Source organism: Bombina bombina, chromosome 7 (genome assembly GCF_027579735.1).
Source record: "Bombina bombina isolate aBomBom1 chromosome 7, aBomBom1.pri, whole genome shotgun sequence".
Lineage (NCBI taxonomy): Eukaryota > Metazoa > Chordata > Amphibia > Anura > Bombinatoridae > Bombina > Bombina bombina.
In genome coordinates, this window is record NC_069505.1 from 494,729,560 (window position 1) to 494,747,956 (window position 18,397).

At 36.8% G+C, this 18,397-nt stretch overlaps 1 protein-coding gene across 1 annotated transcript; it reads left to right on the forward strand.

Annotated features, from left to right (window-relative positions):
- Positions 1–431: 431 nt before the first annotated feature.
- On the forward strand, positions 432–17,588 carry LOC128636029 (olfactomedin-4-like). The gene is made up of 5 exons (XM_053689103.1): positions 432–510; positions 4,317–4,466; positions 13,110–13,322; positions 13,479–13,629; positions 15,523–17,588. The coding sequence occupies exons 1-5, from the start codon at positions 454–456 to the stop codon at positions 16,359–16,361; spliced, it is 1,410 nt and encodes a 469-aa protein (XP_053545078.1). The 5' UTR covers positions 432–453; the 3' UTR covers positions 16,362–17,588.
- The last annotated feature ends 809 nt before the right edge of the window (positions 17,589–18,397 follow it).

An 18,397-nucleotide genomic window follows, 5' to 3' on the forward strand; every position in this document is an offset into this window, starting at 1 on the left:
ATTTTTTTGGAGAGTATTGCAAGTGGCTATTCTATATCTTTTAGGCCATTGTTTTGTTTTTTTGGTCAAAATCTATCTCCTACTATAAAGTAAAGATCTGGTGACTGCTAATATTAGGATATCAGTATGTTTGATGTGTTTTCCAGTAATTGTTCTGCTTGGAGACACACAGTACAAAAGTTTGCTAACTACAGTATGTGTCATTTGTATTTTGTAGTAATAGGACAACATTCCTAATCATAAATAAAGAACATTACAGCACTTCAGTAAACAGCATTCACTTATAGTCTCAGGTACAATAATGGGGGAGAGGGGAGGGGGAGGTTTGTGTGACTGGGGGGGGGGGGGTCGGCGGTTGGAAATTCCAGAATACTCCACCCTAACCCTGTCCCTATATAAATGGGTTATTGGTGAAGCAGCCATCACAAGAGGGAGACAGAATCAGAGGACAAGATGATGCACTTACTGTTGCTTCTCCTGGGAGTTTTACAAATCCATGCTGCCTCTCTGGTGAGTAAAAGACACAGCATCACAATTGTCTATTGCAGAAACCATAAACATTTACTTACAAATATGTAGAGATGCAGATATGTGGAGAAGTGATGTGGTATGTATGAGAAGCTGGCTGTTATTTAAAGGGATATAAAACTCAAACATTTTCAGAGCAGGCGGACAAGTTATGCAGCAGCGGTCTTTAGACCGCTGATTCATAACTTCTGTTTCCGGCGAGCCTGAAGGCTTTATTATTCGCCCCAGAGAATACAGTTTTTTTAAAAAGTTTACAATTTACTTCTATTATCAAATTTGCTTAGTTCTGATATTCTTTGTTGAAGAGCTACCTAGGTAGGCATCTGGATGACTACATGGCAATAAATAGTGCTGCTATCAAGTGCTCTTGCCAAGGGATAACATTCTTGCAGATCTGCTGCCATAGAGTGCTGGCTCTTAAGCATACGGCCCTGCTTTTCAACAAAAGATACCAAGTGAACGAAGAAACAATTATAATCAAAGTCAATTAGAAAGTTGTTTAAAATTGCAGGCTCTATCTGCATCATGAAAGACAAATTTGGGGTTTTATGTCCCTTTAATAATACAATAAAAGTTTTATCATTAAAAGCACTATCATACCACAAAAGACAGCAAGGGACAGTGGACTAAATTAATGCCACTGTGATAATTTTGGTGCAGACAGTGGTGTATTTAGTACTTTAGAAGTCAATTAGAAAGTTGTTTAAAATCACAGGCTCTATCTGAATCATGAAAGAAAATGTTAAGTTTCATGTCCTTTTAAAGGTACTTTATTATTTATAAGACAATTCTTTGATCTTGCTATAGAATAAGATATCAGCCAAGTCTAAACATTTGTAAAATAAATTAACATCTTGTTTGATGCAAATGTTTTTCAAAAGCCAAACGCCACATTTAGAGGATCCAATCTGGGCTTGAGTCTGCAAACAACAGGGCTAACCATGGCCATATTATTAGTATGAAGCACAAGGTTTTGTTTCATCTGTTAAAGCCAGCTAGGGAAATATATGTAGCAGGGTAAGCCTTAAGAAGTCAGCTGGGTGCGTTTTTAGTTCTGAGAATTAGAAAAGCCATCATTTTCAGACCTAGATTACATGAACAGGGGACCAAATACATAATGAAAGTATATTGCAAAGTTGTTTTACTGTACATAACTAAAGATTTCATATTAAAATCTAAAGCTGTTTACTTTCCCTTCAGATGGGGTGTATTCTGGGTTTGAGGGATTATTATTGTTAAAAAGTATCTGTCTGTCTATCTGTCTATCTATCTATCTTTATCTGTCCGTCTATATGTATATCTATCTGTTTGTCTGTGTGTCTATCTGTTTGACTATCTATAGGTATATCTGTCTGTCCATCTATTTATTTTAACTTTATCTATCTATCTATCTATCTATCTATATCTATCTATCTATCTATCTATCTCTCTATCTATCTGTTTGTCTGTGTATCTATCTCTCTATCTATCTGTTTGTCTGTGTATCTATCTCTCTATCATAAATCTATATACTGTATCTATTTCTGTCCTATCTATCTATATCTGTCCTATTTATCTATATATTTCCTATCTATCTATATCTGTCCTATCTATTTATCTATCTATCTATCTATCTATCTATCTATATCTATCTATCTATCTGTTTGTCTGTGTATCTATCTCTCTATCTTAAATCTATATACTGTATCTATTTCTGTCCTATCTATCTATATCTGTCCTATCTATCTATATATTTCCTATCTATCTATATCTATCTATCTATCTATCTATCTATCTGTCTAGCTATCCATATGTCTGTCTATCTATTTATCTATCTATCTATATCTATCTATCTATCATCTATATGTCTGTCTGTCTATCTATCTGTCTGTCTATCTATCTGTCTGTCTACCTATCTATCTGTCTAGCTATCCATATGTTTATCTATCTATCTATCTATCTATCTATCTATCTATCTATCTATCTATCTATCTATCTATCTATCTTGAAATGTTCATATAAACTGTTATGAATAGTAAACAACTTTGCAACACACTTCAATTATTATTTATTTTGCTCCCTTTCATGTAGTTTAGCTCTGAAAATTGCAGATATTTTAATTCTCAGAACTTAAATTGCACCCAACTTATCAAGGCTAACTCTGCTACATATATATTCCTAATGGGATTTAACTAATAATTTTGGCAAAACAATGCATTTTATACTTACATTATGGGCTAGATTTAACAAGCAGTGGATGCTCCTGTGTCCTCCCAAAGTTTCCGGCTCATGAAACTGAAGTTAGGAAGCAGCGGTCATACAGCTGTCGGCATTAAGCAGTGTCGGGCGGACATGATTGGCTACATTGAATCATGTCCGCCCATCATTTAATAAATCTACCCCATAGACTGGCTATTGCTAAATAATTGTAGTAAAATGATGTTAATTTGTTTGAAAATGTTTAGACTTGGCTGATCTGTTATTCTATAGCAACACAACAAAAATGTCTTGTAATGTCCTGATAAGTAGTGAATTCCACTAAACACAGTGTTCGTCTCTCCATGGGGCATATTTACCAAGCTCCGTATGGAGCTTGAAGGACCGTGTTTCTGGCGAGCCTTCAGACTCGACAGAAACACCAGTCATGAAGTAGCGGTCTAAAGACCGCTGCTCCATAACCTGTCCGTCTGCTCTGAGGAGGTGGACAGACATCACCGCAATTCAACCCGATCGAATATGATCGGGTTGATTGACACCCCCCCTGCTAGTGGCCGATTGGCCGCAAATATGCAGGGGGTGGCTTTCCACCAGCAGTTCACAAGAGCTACTGGTGCAATGCTGAAAGCGGAGAGTAAATTGGAACGTTTTTTAAAATTACGTGCCCTATCTGAAACATGAAAGTTTAATTTTGACTAGACAGTCCCTTTAATTTTGCTTTTACTGTTACTTTTAATTAAATGCTTGGTAAAATGTGACATTTGGTTGATATTATTGCCATAAATCAATACAGGTATACCTCACTTTACAGCGCTTCACTTTACAGCGATTCGCTAATACAGGGCTTTGTGGAGCTGAAATTTAACCTCCAAGGATTTTGAAACTGTGCTGTAATCATTGTGAGATTGCGAGAAAAGTGACTGGCACCATTTTGTTATGCTTAGTTCACTCTGTTAACAGCATTACAGTGCAATCTGTGTCTCAGTGTTATAGTCTGGCAAATTTTACTACAGTAATTGTCACTATTTTACAGGTACAGTATTTATGGAATACTAATTGAATACTGTGCTGTGCTAGTGTTAAACTAAACGTAGCACTACTGCATCCCTAATATATGTTAGTTCAAACATGTTTTTAAGATTTTCAACACTGAAACGAAAGCTAAAACTGCCTTGTTTCACTTTAAGGCGGTTTTCACTTTACAGCGGGGCTCCGGTCCCTAACCCGCTGTATGAGTGGGGTATACCTGTAGAAAGTTACATGTATTTTAAACGTCATTGTGATGTATATTTACATTCTATTGACTTTACGTAGAGATTGCAAACAGCAGAACTCAGAAATGTGGTATATTTGCAGATGTGTGCATGCATTGTGGGTATTTTGTACTCATTTGCCTATTCCTTATTGATTGGTAAATAACGTTACCCCTCCCATGAAGAAAGTGATGTCATAATGAGTCTTTTAGTTCTCTTATTCTCACAAATTTGTGAATCTGATATTTCTTACTTATAGAGCTCGTGGCTCAGTTTGGTTTTCTGAAAAATAAGTGGGTACATTTTTCTCAGATTCTACCAATACACAATCTTTTACAGACGGTGAACTCTACGGGGTCTGTGGATGAATCGGGGGTCTGTCAGTGCTCGGTGATCTTACCAGATACAAGCTTTCCAACATATCGGATGGAGATACTGGAATCATCCAATTATAACCTAAGTATCAGCGTCCAGCAGGAAATCACCAAGGTATGGAGAAGGAAGGTTACTGCTATGACACTGTTGTAATTTTTATTCTTACCAAGGAATCAGCCGCACAAACATTTAAAGGCTTCACTAAAACACAGAAGAATAGCATAATCAATACATGCATAATAAAAAAAGACAATGCAAAAGCATTCAGTTTGAATTTCAAATGAGTAGTAGATTTTTTTCTGACAAATGTCAAAATTTATTGCATTCTTCTTCTTAAAGTGAATGTAAAGTTTAATGAATAAGTGCCCGTTTTTTAAAAAAATACTCTTAAAAACAGAGGAACTTTCATTCATTAAACTTTACATTGAAGCATATTTTTTTATAATACTTACCTTTTATTTATGAAAACAGACCGGTGATCTTACGCCCGCAGCTACTTAGCAGAGCGATGATGAATCCGGCTTCCTCCAATCGTTGCGTTCCCCCCAAGGCATCCAGCTCGTGAGGCCATGCAACGATTGGAGGAAGCCGGATTTTTCATCGATATGCTAAGTATAGCAGGATCTGCAGGCGGAGGATCGCCGGTCTGTTTTTATAAATAAAGGTAAGTATTTTAAAAAAAAGATTAAAGTTTATTAGGAGAGCGCCACCTAGTGTAATTCCAAAAAAATAATACCTATATCTATATATATATGATAGATATGTAGTGATGCAGATACTGAACAACAGCTATTCTAACAAAGATAAAACTTTTTTAGGGAGACAGAAACAGCGCTAGTTTCAGTTAATAAATTAAAATATTCAAAAATGTATAATTCTGCTAAAGATTATTTTCATAAAATCTCAATAAAAAGTACAGTGCACATCTAAAGTTCTTTCAAATGTAACAATTCTAACGATGAATGCAAGTAATATGATACAAATTTAGCAAAGAACGCTTGATCAATAGACAATATAGCAGTATATATTCCTTACTGCGAAGATCAAGCAACCGTCTAAAGGCTTTACTTAAATAAAAAATGTTAAAAACACATTGCAGGATTTATATATAAATATATACAGTTAGTATAAGCCAGCTGCGTTGTTCGGTGTGTGTTAAATATCGCCATTTAGTAAACCCCGCTTTTTTAACAATATTCCTGTTACAATTAGGTAGACAGAATGTTTGCAAAGTATAAAAACAACAACATAAAAATAAAACAAGACAAACCTTGTAAAAAACATACATAGAGCGAATTTTGTAGAACACTTGGCTGGCCAGACCTGTGTTTGTTCGCTACCACTACGCGTTTCTGGATCACGCCCCTTCCTCAGGTGTAACTCTCCATTAAGACTGTTGATATGTCTCAGGAGTGTCCTCTAGTAATGTTGGTGTCTTTATCAGCAGCAGTTGCCACCAATGTGTTACATATTGTAATTAGGAATATTAATAATTAAAATCAATCATAAAATTATCGTCAGCAATATCTCCAATTAATTTAGCAGAATCTTGTCAATACACTCCAGTAAGATGTTACATTTCTGTAGTGTATTTCAAAATGCTATTATGATATCTAGAAATTATAACGATAAAATTATTATAAAAATGTATATTTAATCTCAAATTAAATTAATTTCTAAGTCCTGACCAGTTAATTTTTATATACACATTGACTATATTTATGTAATAACTGAATGTCACCTATGACCAGATATATATACCTATATATATATATATCAATTTGTCAATACAATATTAAAATTTAAAGCAGGCTATAGAGATATCTAGATTAATTACTATTCAATAGATATTGTCTATTATTATTATTATTATTATCGGTTATTTGTAGAGCGCCAACAGATTCCGCAGCGCTATTATCCCATGTATGGACACAATATTTCTATAAATTAACCTTAACTCAGAATGAGTTAAAGGTACCTTAGTATTATGGGCACAATATTTTTTATAAATTAACCTTAACTCAAAATGAATTAAACATCAAATATTACCATCAAACTTACAAGAACAATTTGTATTTAGCCAGAAATATTAGTCCAATGCCAAAATATGGATTACTAATTTACAATGCTTAATTAACAACAACCAGAGATTTAACCACAATAAGAAATGCAATTGTTGTAATATACCACAGTACCTTCGGTTTAACCTATGACCATTAAAATACTTAATTCTTTCCTCTAAATAATACATTTTCTTAGTACGAATATAATTATTTATGGACTACACAGGTCTCTAAAATGTAAATTATAACTATAAATTACACCTTTAAATACAGCTTTAATTAAACTACTGCTATAGACACTACCTTTGATTTAAAATATTAAATATATTTAACAATCGCTATACTTTACCAGCAAACAATATTTGAGAGTTTCAGCTTTTCCAACCAGAGATTTTCCAAAGTCATATGTGAAGGTTTTTTTGCAAACAGGGTATCACAAACACAGAGGTATTTCTCTCTTTCCAACAGAGAGTTATTCTAAGTCAGCCCCCAAACCAAAGTGTGTTTTTTGTCTCCCTTCCCTTCTTTGCATAGTCTTTTTGTCTGTGAAAAATTCCACCTTAATTTCTAAATCACCCAATGGAAATTCTCTGGGTACACCCTTAGCTTCTTATTAGCAACTGTGAAATGCCACTTTGTAATTCAACCCCCATGGTTGAATATCTCTGGCTGTAATTCTCACACTGAACACCGGGGCAACATCTCTAGGAATGAGATATTTCATTTTTAAAATATTCTATTTCTCAATTACAGGGATATATATATTTTTTATAAAATGTCTATTTAATACACTCATAATTTCCTAGCCTTAATAAACTTTTTGGTCAATATATATGTGACTATTTGGCTTAAAGGGACAGTCTACACCAGAATTGTGATTGTTTTAAAAGATAGATAATCCCTTTTTTACCCATTCCCCAGTTTTGCATAACCAACACAGTTATATTTATATATTTTTTACCTCTGTGATTATCTTGTATCTGAGCCTCTGCAAACTGCCCCTTTTTTCAGTTCTTTTGACAGACTTGCAGTTTAGCCAATCAGTTATAGCTCCCAGGTAACTTCACGTGCATGAGCACAGTGTTATCTATATGAAATTCGTGAACTAACACCCTCTAGTGGTGAAAAACCTATTAAAATGCATTCTTAAGAGGCGGTCTTCAAGGTCTAAGAAATTAGCATATGAACGTCCTAGGTTAAGCTTTCAACTAAGAATACCAAGAGAACAAAGCAAAATTGGTGATAAAAGTAAATTTGAAAATTGTTTAAAATTACATGCCCTATCTGAATCATGAAAGTTTATTTTGGACTAGACTGTCCCTTTAACTGAGCACATATATTTTAAGACTAAGCATGAGTATATTGATTTAGTATGTATTCTTATACATTAAATATTAGACCTGGGCACAATATTAAATCCTATATATATATATATATAAATATATATAAAGGCCATGTTTATACACATATATATAATATATATTTCCTACTGATAATGTTTCAAAAGATGTACTCTAAAGTCATATTTCTGTGAGGGGACTTAAAAGGATTTAAATTTTTAGTACCATGTTAATTAATATTTAGGAAGTTTAATAATATTTAATATTCTGCTGTTATATCACCACATTTTCCAGTCATTTCCATATTCCATATGTACCTGCACTTAGAATTATGTAGCAATAAAATCATGACAGATATATATAAGCATTATAATTATTGACTATTTAATATATATATTTCATTTACTCATTTCACATGTCTTAATAATGTTTAAAAATATGGACTCATGTCTATGATTATATTAATAGGACAACTTATTTAATATGTATTCATTTCCAAACCTCATTGGGATCAGATTCTAAAATAAAGCAAATGTTTATTTTGAAATACAGTCCAACATTTTAAATTTAATACAGATACATATTCACTTCACTTTATATTAATATAGTATATAAGCATTAGACACAAGTTGTACCTTAAAATCTCAATTTTGATGCTTTCAACTTCCCCCATGCCATCAAGTCTGGGTATTTGTGTATTGAGAAGGTTCGAGGAGACCCAGTGATTAATCATTTGTTTATCAGTATGCCAGTGCTAATTACTACATCCCCTGAAATTCAGCTAGCTTCAGACATGAGTCCAGACCTGTGTCTGCTGTCCACAGGGGGATCTCTAGGTAACACGTTTCTCTTGTCAATTTAAATTAGATTTTAACCTGATATAGATCATAGAACACAAGATCTTTTGAAGTTTAATCCTTTTAGTTGGGGAAGAAATGTTCTCTTTGTAGTTCTGGTTAGTGACCATCTGACCAGCAGGAGGTCTGTGTAAACATACTTTCTTTCTATGTAGTGTATCTTAAAGGGACACCCAGGTCTAATTCAATTTTCATGATTCAGATACAGCAAAACCCAAATATCCAAAAATGCAGCTCTTTTGCCCCTGTTAATGAGGATGAAGTTTCTGCCCTTATACTGTCCTCCCACCTCACTACCTGTCCCCTCGACCCCATCCCCTCACAACTAATCCCCTCCCTCTCTTCTACCCTCACCCTCATACTCACACACATTTTCAACCTCTCCCTCAACACTGGTATATTTCCCTCATCTCTAAAACATGCACTGGTAACACCTATCCTCAAAAAACCTTCACTTGATCCAACCTCCCCTTCCAATTACCGCCCTATTTCCCTTCTCCCTCTTGCCTCAAAGCTCCTCGAAAAGCTAGTTTACGCACGTCTATCCCATTTCCTTACACTAAACTCTCTTCTTGACCCACTGCAATCTAGATTTTGTTCCCATCACTCTACAGAGACAGCAATTGTCAAGGTTACCAATGACCTACTTACAGCAAAATCCAAAGGTCACTCTCTGCTTATCCTCCTTGACCTGTCTGCAGCCTTTGACACTGTTGACCACCCCCTTCTGCTCCAAACCCTCCAATCCTTCGGCATCTGTGACACAGCTCTCTCGTAGTTCTCTTCCTATCTGACTAACCGTACATTTAGTGTAGCCTTCTCTGGAGCATCCTCTGCCCCGTTACCACTTTCTGTTAGGATAGGCATAAGAGCCGACTACAACAGTGAAACTCTCGGCAGGGCCCTCTACCCACTTGACCCCTACAGAAGCTATCCTGTACACCGACTATGTTTACAGTGCTGCGGAATCTGTTGGCGCTCTACAAATACCTGATAATAATAATAATACAGCATGTCATTTTAAACAACTTTCCAATTTATTTCCATTAAAAACATTTGCACAGTCTTTTATATTTACACTTTTTGAGTCACCAGCTCCAACTGATTATTTATGTGCAAGAATTCATAGACTATACTTATATGCATTTGTGATTGGCTGATTGCTATCACATGGTACAGGGGGAGTGGAAATATACATAACTTTGAAATTTTGTTAGAAAAAAAATCTACTACTCATTTGAAATTCAAAGTAAATGCTATTGTATTGTCTTGTTATCTTGCATTTGTTGATTATGCAAATCTGCTGTGTTTACTGGTCCTTTAATCGGTAAGGGGGTTTTGTGTCACCCATTTACAAATGCTGTATCATTACAGATGACAAGGCATTTTTATATCAGAGGATATATATGAATTAACTATTTATCTGTATATTTTACAAAAGTCACTTACCTTTTACATGACAAGATGCTCTCTTTTAAGCTGACATTAAATACGCCCAGTTATATTTTAACCTATAGGTTACGTATCTAGTCTTGTTACAGCTGCATTTTAAAATATACACTTGCTTTTTTCTGTAAGTTATCTGAACTATCTGTTAAACTAATCTATTTCCATTTTGTTATGCAGTGGTTAAAAATCTCTTATAAATAAATCCCTTATAAACATTTTATCAATAGAACATTAGTGCAAAAATTAGTGATAGAATAATTTAATCATTTTATAGGTCCGTGCAAATTTATATAAATACTAAGGCCCCTATTTATCAAAGGTGTTGCGGATCTGATCCGACAGTGCGGATCAGGTCCGCAACACCTCGCTAAATGCGGAGAGCAATTCACTCTCCGCATTTAACATTGCACCAGCGGCTCACAAGAGCTGCTGGTGCAACGCCGCCCCTGCTGACTTGCGGCCAGGTGTCAATCAACCCGATCGTACTCAATCTGGTTGATTTCCAGCGATTCCTGTCCGCCTGCTCAGAGCAGCCGGACAGGGTTATGGAGCAGCGGTCCAGGGTTATGGAGCAGCGGTCCAGGGTTATGGAGCAGCTGCTTCATAATTTGTGTTTCTGGCGAGTCTGAAGACTCGCCAGAAACAAGGGCCCACAAGCTCCGTTCGGAGCTTGATAAATGGTCTCCTAAGTATGCACTAATATAGTACACATCTAAGTGTTTGATCTTCTTCTATAAATTAAATTCTTTATACTGTGGAAATGTTTAGTGAGGTATAGGTAGGTGAATTACACATGTAATTATAGTGAAATGTTAGCATATATACTTTAATAATTCCTAATCAATCTGCTACACTTATATAAAGGGGTCCATGTATCAAGCTCCGAACGGAGCTTGTGGGCCCGTGTTTCTGGCGAGTCTTCAGACTCGCCAGAAACACCAGTTATGAAGCAGCGGTCTAAAGACTGCTGCTCCATAACCCTGTCCGCCTGCTCTGATGAGGCGGACAGGAATCGCCGGAAATCAACCCGATCGAGTGCGTATTGCTCTCCGCATTCAGCGAGGTCTTGCGGACCTGATCCGCACTGTCGGATCAGGTACGCAAGACCTTTAATAAATAGGCCCAAAAAAGCGTGTCAAAACAGATTATGGGGTAGATTTATAAACTGTCGGGCGGACATGATCCACTGTAGCGGCATACGCTGTCGGCATTTAACATTGCACAAGCATTTCTGGTAAAATGGTTGTGCAATGCCGTCCCCTGCACATTTGCGGCCAATCGGCTGCTAGCAGGGGTGTCAATCATCCCGATCATATGTGATCGGTATGATTGCTGTCCACCGTCTCAGAGGTTTAGTTAAGGAGCAGCTTCTTAACGTAAGTTTCCGGCGAGCCTGAAGGCTTGCACACAAACCGTTGCATTCGCAGCATGATAAATCGGCCCCTATGTGTTGCCCATTTAGACCCCCAGCTGGCTTGAGGACCCAAATGGGCAAGACAAGCGTTTTTTGCAAAATTTGTATCATATTACTAGCAGTCATTGTTAGAATTGTTACATTTGAAAGAACTTTTAATGTGCACTGTTCTTTTTTTTGAGATTTTATGAAAATACATAATCTTTTGCAGAATAATACGTTTTAAAATAGATGCTTTAATGTAAAATTTTATGAATGAAAGTGCCCCTGTTTTAAGAGTATTTTAAAAAAAACGGGCACTTATTCATTAAACTTTACATTCACTTTAATGCATCATGTGACAGCCATCAGCCAATCACAAAATGCATATACATATCTCCTGTAAAGCTTGCACATGCTCAGTAGAAGCTGCTGCCTCAGAAAGTGTAAATACAAAAAGATTGTGCACATTTAGAAAATCTAAGTGAATTGGAAAGATGTTTAAAATTGTGTGCTCTATCTGAATCATGAAATTTTAATTTTGACTGTCCCTTTAATGAAAATAGCATTAAACTCATAATGTTGGCTTTTGTGACCTGTATTACACAAGGAAGGTCATCAGAAACAAAGACTCAGTAGCCAGTGTGGTTTCTTTCAGTAGGGTAATATGATATATGATTGGCTGTACTGCCCACCATTAGTGAAACAATGAATGGAAAGAATCTGCTGTCTATATATTTAACACAATACAAATGTATGTGCCATTCCCTTATTAAAAGGGGACTACTTGATTTTTTTTATTGTATAAAAAGATAGATAACAACCTTTACTACCCATTCCCCAGCTTTGCATAATCAACATTATTATATTTATATACTCTATAACCTCTGCCTCTTTCTAAGCCCCTGCAGGCCACCTCTTAGCTTTTTATTAGCTTTTTACAGTCCGAGAGTGCTAGCTCGTGTGTGCCTTAAAGATAACATTGTGCTCACTCACATTAAGTTATGCAGGAACCAGCACTAATTGGCTACAGTGCATCTAAGTAGAGGCTTAGATATGGGTAATTAGATAGGTATAACAGTGCTGGTTATGCAAAACTGGGAATGGGTAATAAAGGGATTAGCTATCTTTTTAAACATTAACAATTTTCAAGTAGACTGTTCCTTTAACTGCCTGGGGTCCTGATCTGAGTATCTGCCCTGGTACTATGGAACACTTTGTTACCCCCCAACAGACTTAACAGTGATGCTTTTCAAACTCACTATGTCATTTCGTGTAGCTTTCAAGACAAGGCTACACCGCTTAAAACCTTAACCAAGAGACATCCTTTGTAAACTAAAGAGCAAACTATCAAACTAAACAGATGAACAATTTTTCACCATTTCACCAGAAGGTTGAACTAAGTACCGCCCACACAGAGCTTTCAACGTTGTCTTTACTTCTTCAGATGTCAGGGAATAGTTTTCGTAAAATGCAACTTTAAAGATATATGCTTGATTAATTTTCCATGAAGTTGGCACAAAGGATAAACCTTTGACATTTTAAATTCTTTGTACACCATCTATCTATTTACTTAATTTAACTCTTTAAAGGATGTTAGCTGTTACACTCAAATAACTTCTTCTCAACCCAATACATTTATATAATCTCCACAGATACAAAACTACCAGGTCACGTTGACTGGTTACCTTGAGAAGCTGAAGAACCTGACCAAAAGAGTAGAAGTGGTGGAGATGGGAGGTATCTCAATTACAGAGCTGGACTTTGAACTACTGAAGCTGGAGATTAGAGAGATGGAATCATTGGTTGTGCAGCTAAGGGAATCCATTGATGGCTCTAATGTTTTAATAGAAACCCTCTTTGTAGAGGTGAGTAATTATCTGCTAAAAAAAATGTATACTTGTTTAAATATAAGCACATTGATAACACTATCATGGTTGAATCTGTGATGGGAATTTAATAAGTCCAGCTATGTTATGCAGATCTTCTTAAGGTACTGAATTTGTATTTTCTATATTCCTCAGATTCGTAATATATCAATCATGGTCAACCAGCTGGAATCATTTGACAAGAATAATGTGCTGGCTATAAGACGGGAAATAACTTCCCTGAAAAAACGCCTGGAAGATTGTGAGAAGAGCCAAGGTCTTCCTGTTCCTCCTACAGTCAGCTACGGTTAGTGATGATCTTTCCCAACGGGTTAAAAATTGTTTCTTTTTTTAAATAATATCTTCTCTGTTTAAAATAACCTAGTCAAAGATAACAGCACATTCAAGCCATAGATTTAATGAATAGGTTGAGTATTCTTAAACCTTTTACACCAAATTGTGAAAGCTTGAGATAATAGAACCTGTTTTCATAATGACATTGTATTGAACTAAGTTGTAGCGGTTCTTGGTACCCCAGACTGGGTATACTTGCTAAAGTTGGCTTCCTCCCACCAAACACCAACTGATAAACCTCCGCTGGATACCAGCTGCTATTAGAATAGCAAGCTGTTATAGCTACCTCTAACAACATTAGCCGAGACTGAATGCTTGAGGGTCAAAATAGGAACAGCTTTATTGCACAGAAAACACAGCTTTTATACATTTCCAACAAGGAGGGTAGTAACCACATAAACAATAGAAACAAATAGTATACAATGGGACACACATCAGACAATGGTTAGCTAAATAAAACTCTAATCACATCCTAACTTACAAAAGGACAATGAATGACTCACACTATGACAGAAAGACACTTCACACCTAGGGGTAGATTTAACAAGCAGCGGATGCTGCTTTCTATGCCCGAAGTTTCCGGCTCACCGGAAACGTAAATTAAGAAGCAGTGGTCCTAAGACTGCAATCATCCCGATCCGAATGATTGACACCCCCTGCTAGCGAATGTGCATTCGCTGTCGGCATTTATCATTGCACAAGCATTTCTAGTGAAATGCTTGTGCAATGATAAATGCCAACAGCGAATGCTGTCGGCATTTAGCGATGTCGGTCGGACATGATTCGCTACAGCAAATCATGTCCGCCCGGCATTTGATAAATCTACCCCTAGACTGGATATGCAGAAACATAACAGCAGGAGGTCCCAGCATTAGAATGTCTGTGCTGAGTGCAATCTCCTGCTCTGAGTCTAGGGGAGGGGGGTTTGGAGCAGGCAATGCTAATTTGGGCTGTCACCTTATACCCCAACAAAACACAGGAACCCTAATTCTGTATCAGGGCCCTCCAGTTCTCAGAGTCTCTGGGAATTCGGGGAAACGGGGTAAACCTGAATCCTGGGTAAAAGTACTCTAAATGTCCCCTGGGCACCCACCTCCCAAAACACAGAATCCCCTCAAGTTCCAGGGTCCATAGTCTGGGGGAGGAGGCTGGCCTAACCTTGTTAATAACGTTAGTATAAAATGCATTTATTTGCAGTTGTTATCAGTTAAAGCCAATTAGGGATGGGAATGTAGCAGACTTAGGGGCCGATTTATCAATGCCTGTCCGACATTATACGCTGTAGTGGATCATGTCCGGAAGACATCGCTGAAGCAGTTAGACATTGCTGAAGCAGTTCTGGTGAACTTCTTGTGCAATGCTGCCCCCTGCAGATTTGAGGCCAATCGGCCGCTAGCAGGGGGTGTTAATCAGCCCGATCGTATAGGATCGGGCGGATTGATGTCCGCAGCCTTAGAGCAGGCAGGCCAGTTAAGGAGCAGCGGTCTTACGAACGCTGCTTCATAACTGCTGTTTCTGGCGAGCCTGAATAAATCGGCACCTTATCCTTGAGAATTCAGCAGGGCGCATTTAAAGTTCTGAGAATTCGAAATTGCTCAATTTTCAGAGCCCAATCACATTAAAATGGGGCAAAATAAATAATGAAAAAATATTGCAATGTTGTTTTATTATGCATAACTAATCTTTTTATATAAATAAATCTCAAGGTATTTACTGTCCTTTAAAAAATACAATTCTCAAACATAAGATTCACTTTCTGCAGAGAAACAGCTACAATATATCTATTTTTTTTTTAAAGTATTAAGAATTATTGGTTTAACTGTTGTGTTGATCTTATTTTATGCAGGTAAATGTACACATGGAGGGATTGCAAACATCAGCAAACCCTTTGTGGTTCAACTGAACTGGTTAGGATTTGCCTATAAATTTGGAGGTTGGGGAAAAGACTCATTATTGGGTGCCAATCAAGATGTGCACTGGGTGACCCCTCTAAGCACAGATGCAAGGATGATGAACACCCTACGTTTCTACCCATCATATGATGACCTCCTTCTCTACAAGAGACAAACAGAAAGGGTGCTCGCTAGGACTATTTCTTACAACAACATTGACTACTCAAATTGTGGACAAGGTGGTGGAATGATTATGTTTAACAATTCATTGTACTACAATTGTTACAACACCAGGGACCTTTGTAAGTTCAATACAGAAACCACTGCCGTAGAACGTAAAACTCTTACAGATGCTGCCTTCAACAATCGGTTCTCATATGCCTCTTCTCTGTGGCAGGACATTGACCTGGCCAGTGATGAGGATGGTCTTTGGGTCATTTACTCAACAGAAAAGAATTCTGGAAATATTTTAATTAGCAAACTTAATGCTACTTCCATGACTGTAGAAAACACCTGGACCACATCTCAGTACAAGCTTGGAGTAACCAATGCCTTCATGGTATGTGGAGTCATGTATGCCACAAGGACCCTCAACACAAGGAGAGAAGAAATATTCTATATGTACAACACCAGAACTGGCCAGGAAGGACAGATGAGTGTAATTCTTGACAAGATGATGGAGAATGTTCAGAGTCTCTCATACAATCCAAATGACCACAAACTCTACATGTACAATGATGGTTATCTGGTCACTTATGACCTTAACTTCAAACCATTGCCAGGCCAGACATAAATGAAGATCATTTTCCATAATTATCCTAAAAAATGTGGTTGAATGTTGTAGTTGTTTATAAATGGAGATATATTCAATCCCAAGCAAAGCACTCCAAATCTATCATCTTCTTCTGACCTCTAAAACTCTTGTTTTTTTCTGTTATTATTAGACCATAAAATAAGTCTACAGATCCAGAGATTTATCACAAAGTAAAAGTTATAATGTGACTTAAATATTGTGTATGAATTAAGCAGCAGATATTATTGATTTTACTCATCACAAATACATTTGTAAAACTCATGCATAGTGATTTTTTTATCAATAAAATGTTTGTAGCCTATACACTTGATAGCTATTTAATTACTATAAATACAATCATTATATATACAATTACAATAACTATGTGTTTCCTATTTCAACATAAACATATTTCTAAGGGAATTTGCTTTGCCATAAAACCACGTATATTCTTCTTTTGCTTTGTGGAACAGCTTCCTTTGATAATTACATAATTAGAAGAAAGGCACTTCAGCACAGCATTCCATGCCATAGCGAGAGTTCCCTCCTCAACCCAACCATCTCATTCTCTCTTCATTTTCCCCCATACTACTTCAGCCACTCTTAGACAATACTAGATTTAAAGGGACATGAAACCCACAATTTTTCATATAGAGCATAACATTTTAAACAACTTTCCAATTTACTTCTTTTATCAATTTAACTCCATCCTCTTGCTATCCTTTATTGAAGAAGCAGCAATGCACTACTAGAAGGTATATATGTGCAGCCAACAATAAGCAGCTAGCTCCCAGCTCCTGAGGTATGCTTTTCAGCAAATGATACCAAAAGAATGAAGCAACTTATCAAATATAAGTTTATTGGAAAGTTGTTTAAAATTGCATGCTCTATCCGAATCATGAAAGAATAAATTTGGGTTTAGTATCCATTTACGTACACTGGAGGTGCAAAAAACACATAAAAAACAACATTAATTTTAATTCTTATGCCAGTATAATGTACTCAACCCAGTGCCCGTCTTAGAGCTTACATGGGTAGTGATTGGTTAGTGCTTTAAATCAAGCTAGTCAATAAGAACCTACTTATCCACCAGGATTAAAGAATGATTTTGGATTGGTAAAAAAAAACTATTTTTTAAATCACCCAGTTTCTTCAAGTGTGTATGTCTCTTTAATGTGTTTAATTGTTGTCCTTTTATATGTAATATTAAAAAGGTTTGAATTCAAAGTCTTTTTTTAAAACACCAGTACAAGACTTTCTATGCCTCTGTTGCTCAACTAATAAGTGCTGTAATATTTATCCACATAGTAACACCCATAACAATCACAAAGAACAGCTAACCCTGTATTTGGGAATTAATGTATTTGGGAATTGCTCCAGGCAGGCAGACAAAGCATGTAATACTGTAAGTAATACAAATGCCAGTCCAGTGTGAATTTATAACACTGACATGCAGCACAAATGAGCACATGAGCATGAATTCATAAATGAAAGTTATGAAACCTTCATTATAACACATGAGATATGGGGGGTGATTTATCACGGCCCGAATGGGGCCGTATACCCGTTTCCCTGTGAGCCTTCAGGCTAGCTGGAAACAGGAGTTAAGAAGCAAGTGAAGACCGCTGCTCCTTAACTCGTACGCCTCCTCTGAGGCGGCGGACAGCAAACCGTCCGATCATATATGATCGGGTTGATTGACACCCTCTGCTAGCGGCCAATTGGCAGCGAATCTGCAGGGGGCGGAATTGCACAAGCAGTTCACCAGAACTGCTTGTGCAATGTTAAATTGCTGTCGGCATTCAGCGATGTCTGGCGGACATGATCCGCTACAGCGGATCACGTACGCCAGACACTTGATAAATAGGCCCGTGAAGGTTTAATTTATGAATTAATGATAATTGTGCACTGTCTGTGGGTCAGTTTATAAACTGAAAAAGTTAAGGGAATGGCAAAGCCTGATAACACTGTGGAAGCAAGCACAGATGACCCCCCTGCTTGGAGTATCTAAACTATACCCCCATGGGGGATCTCTC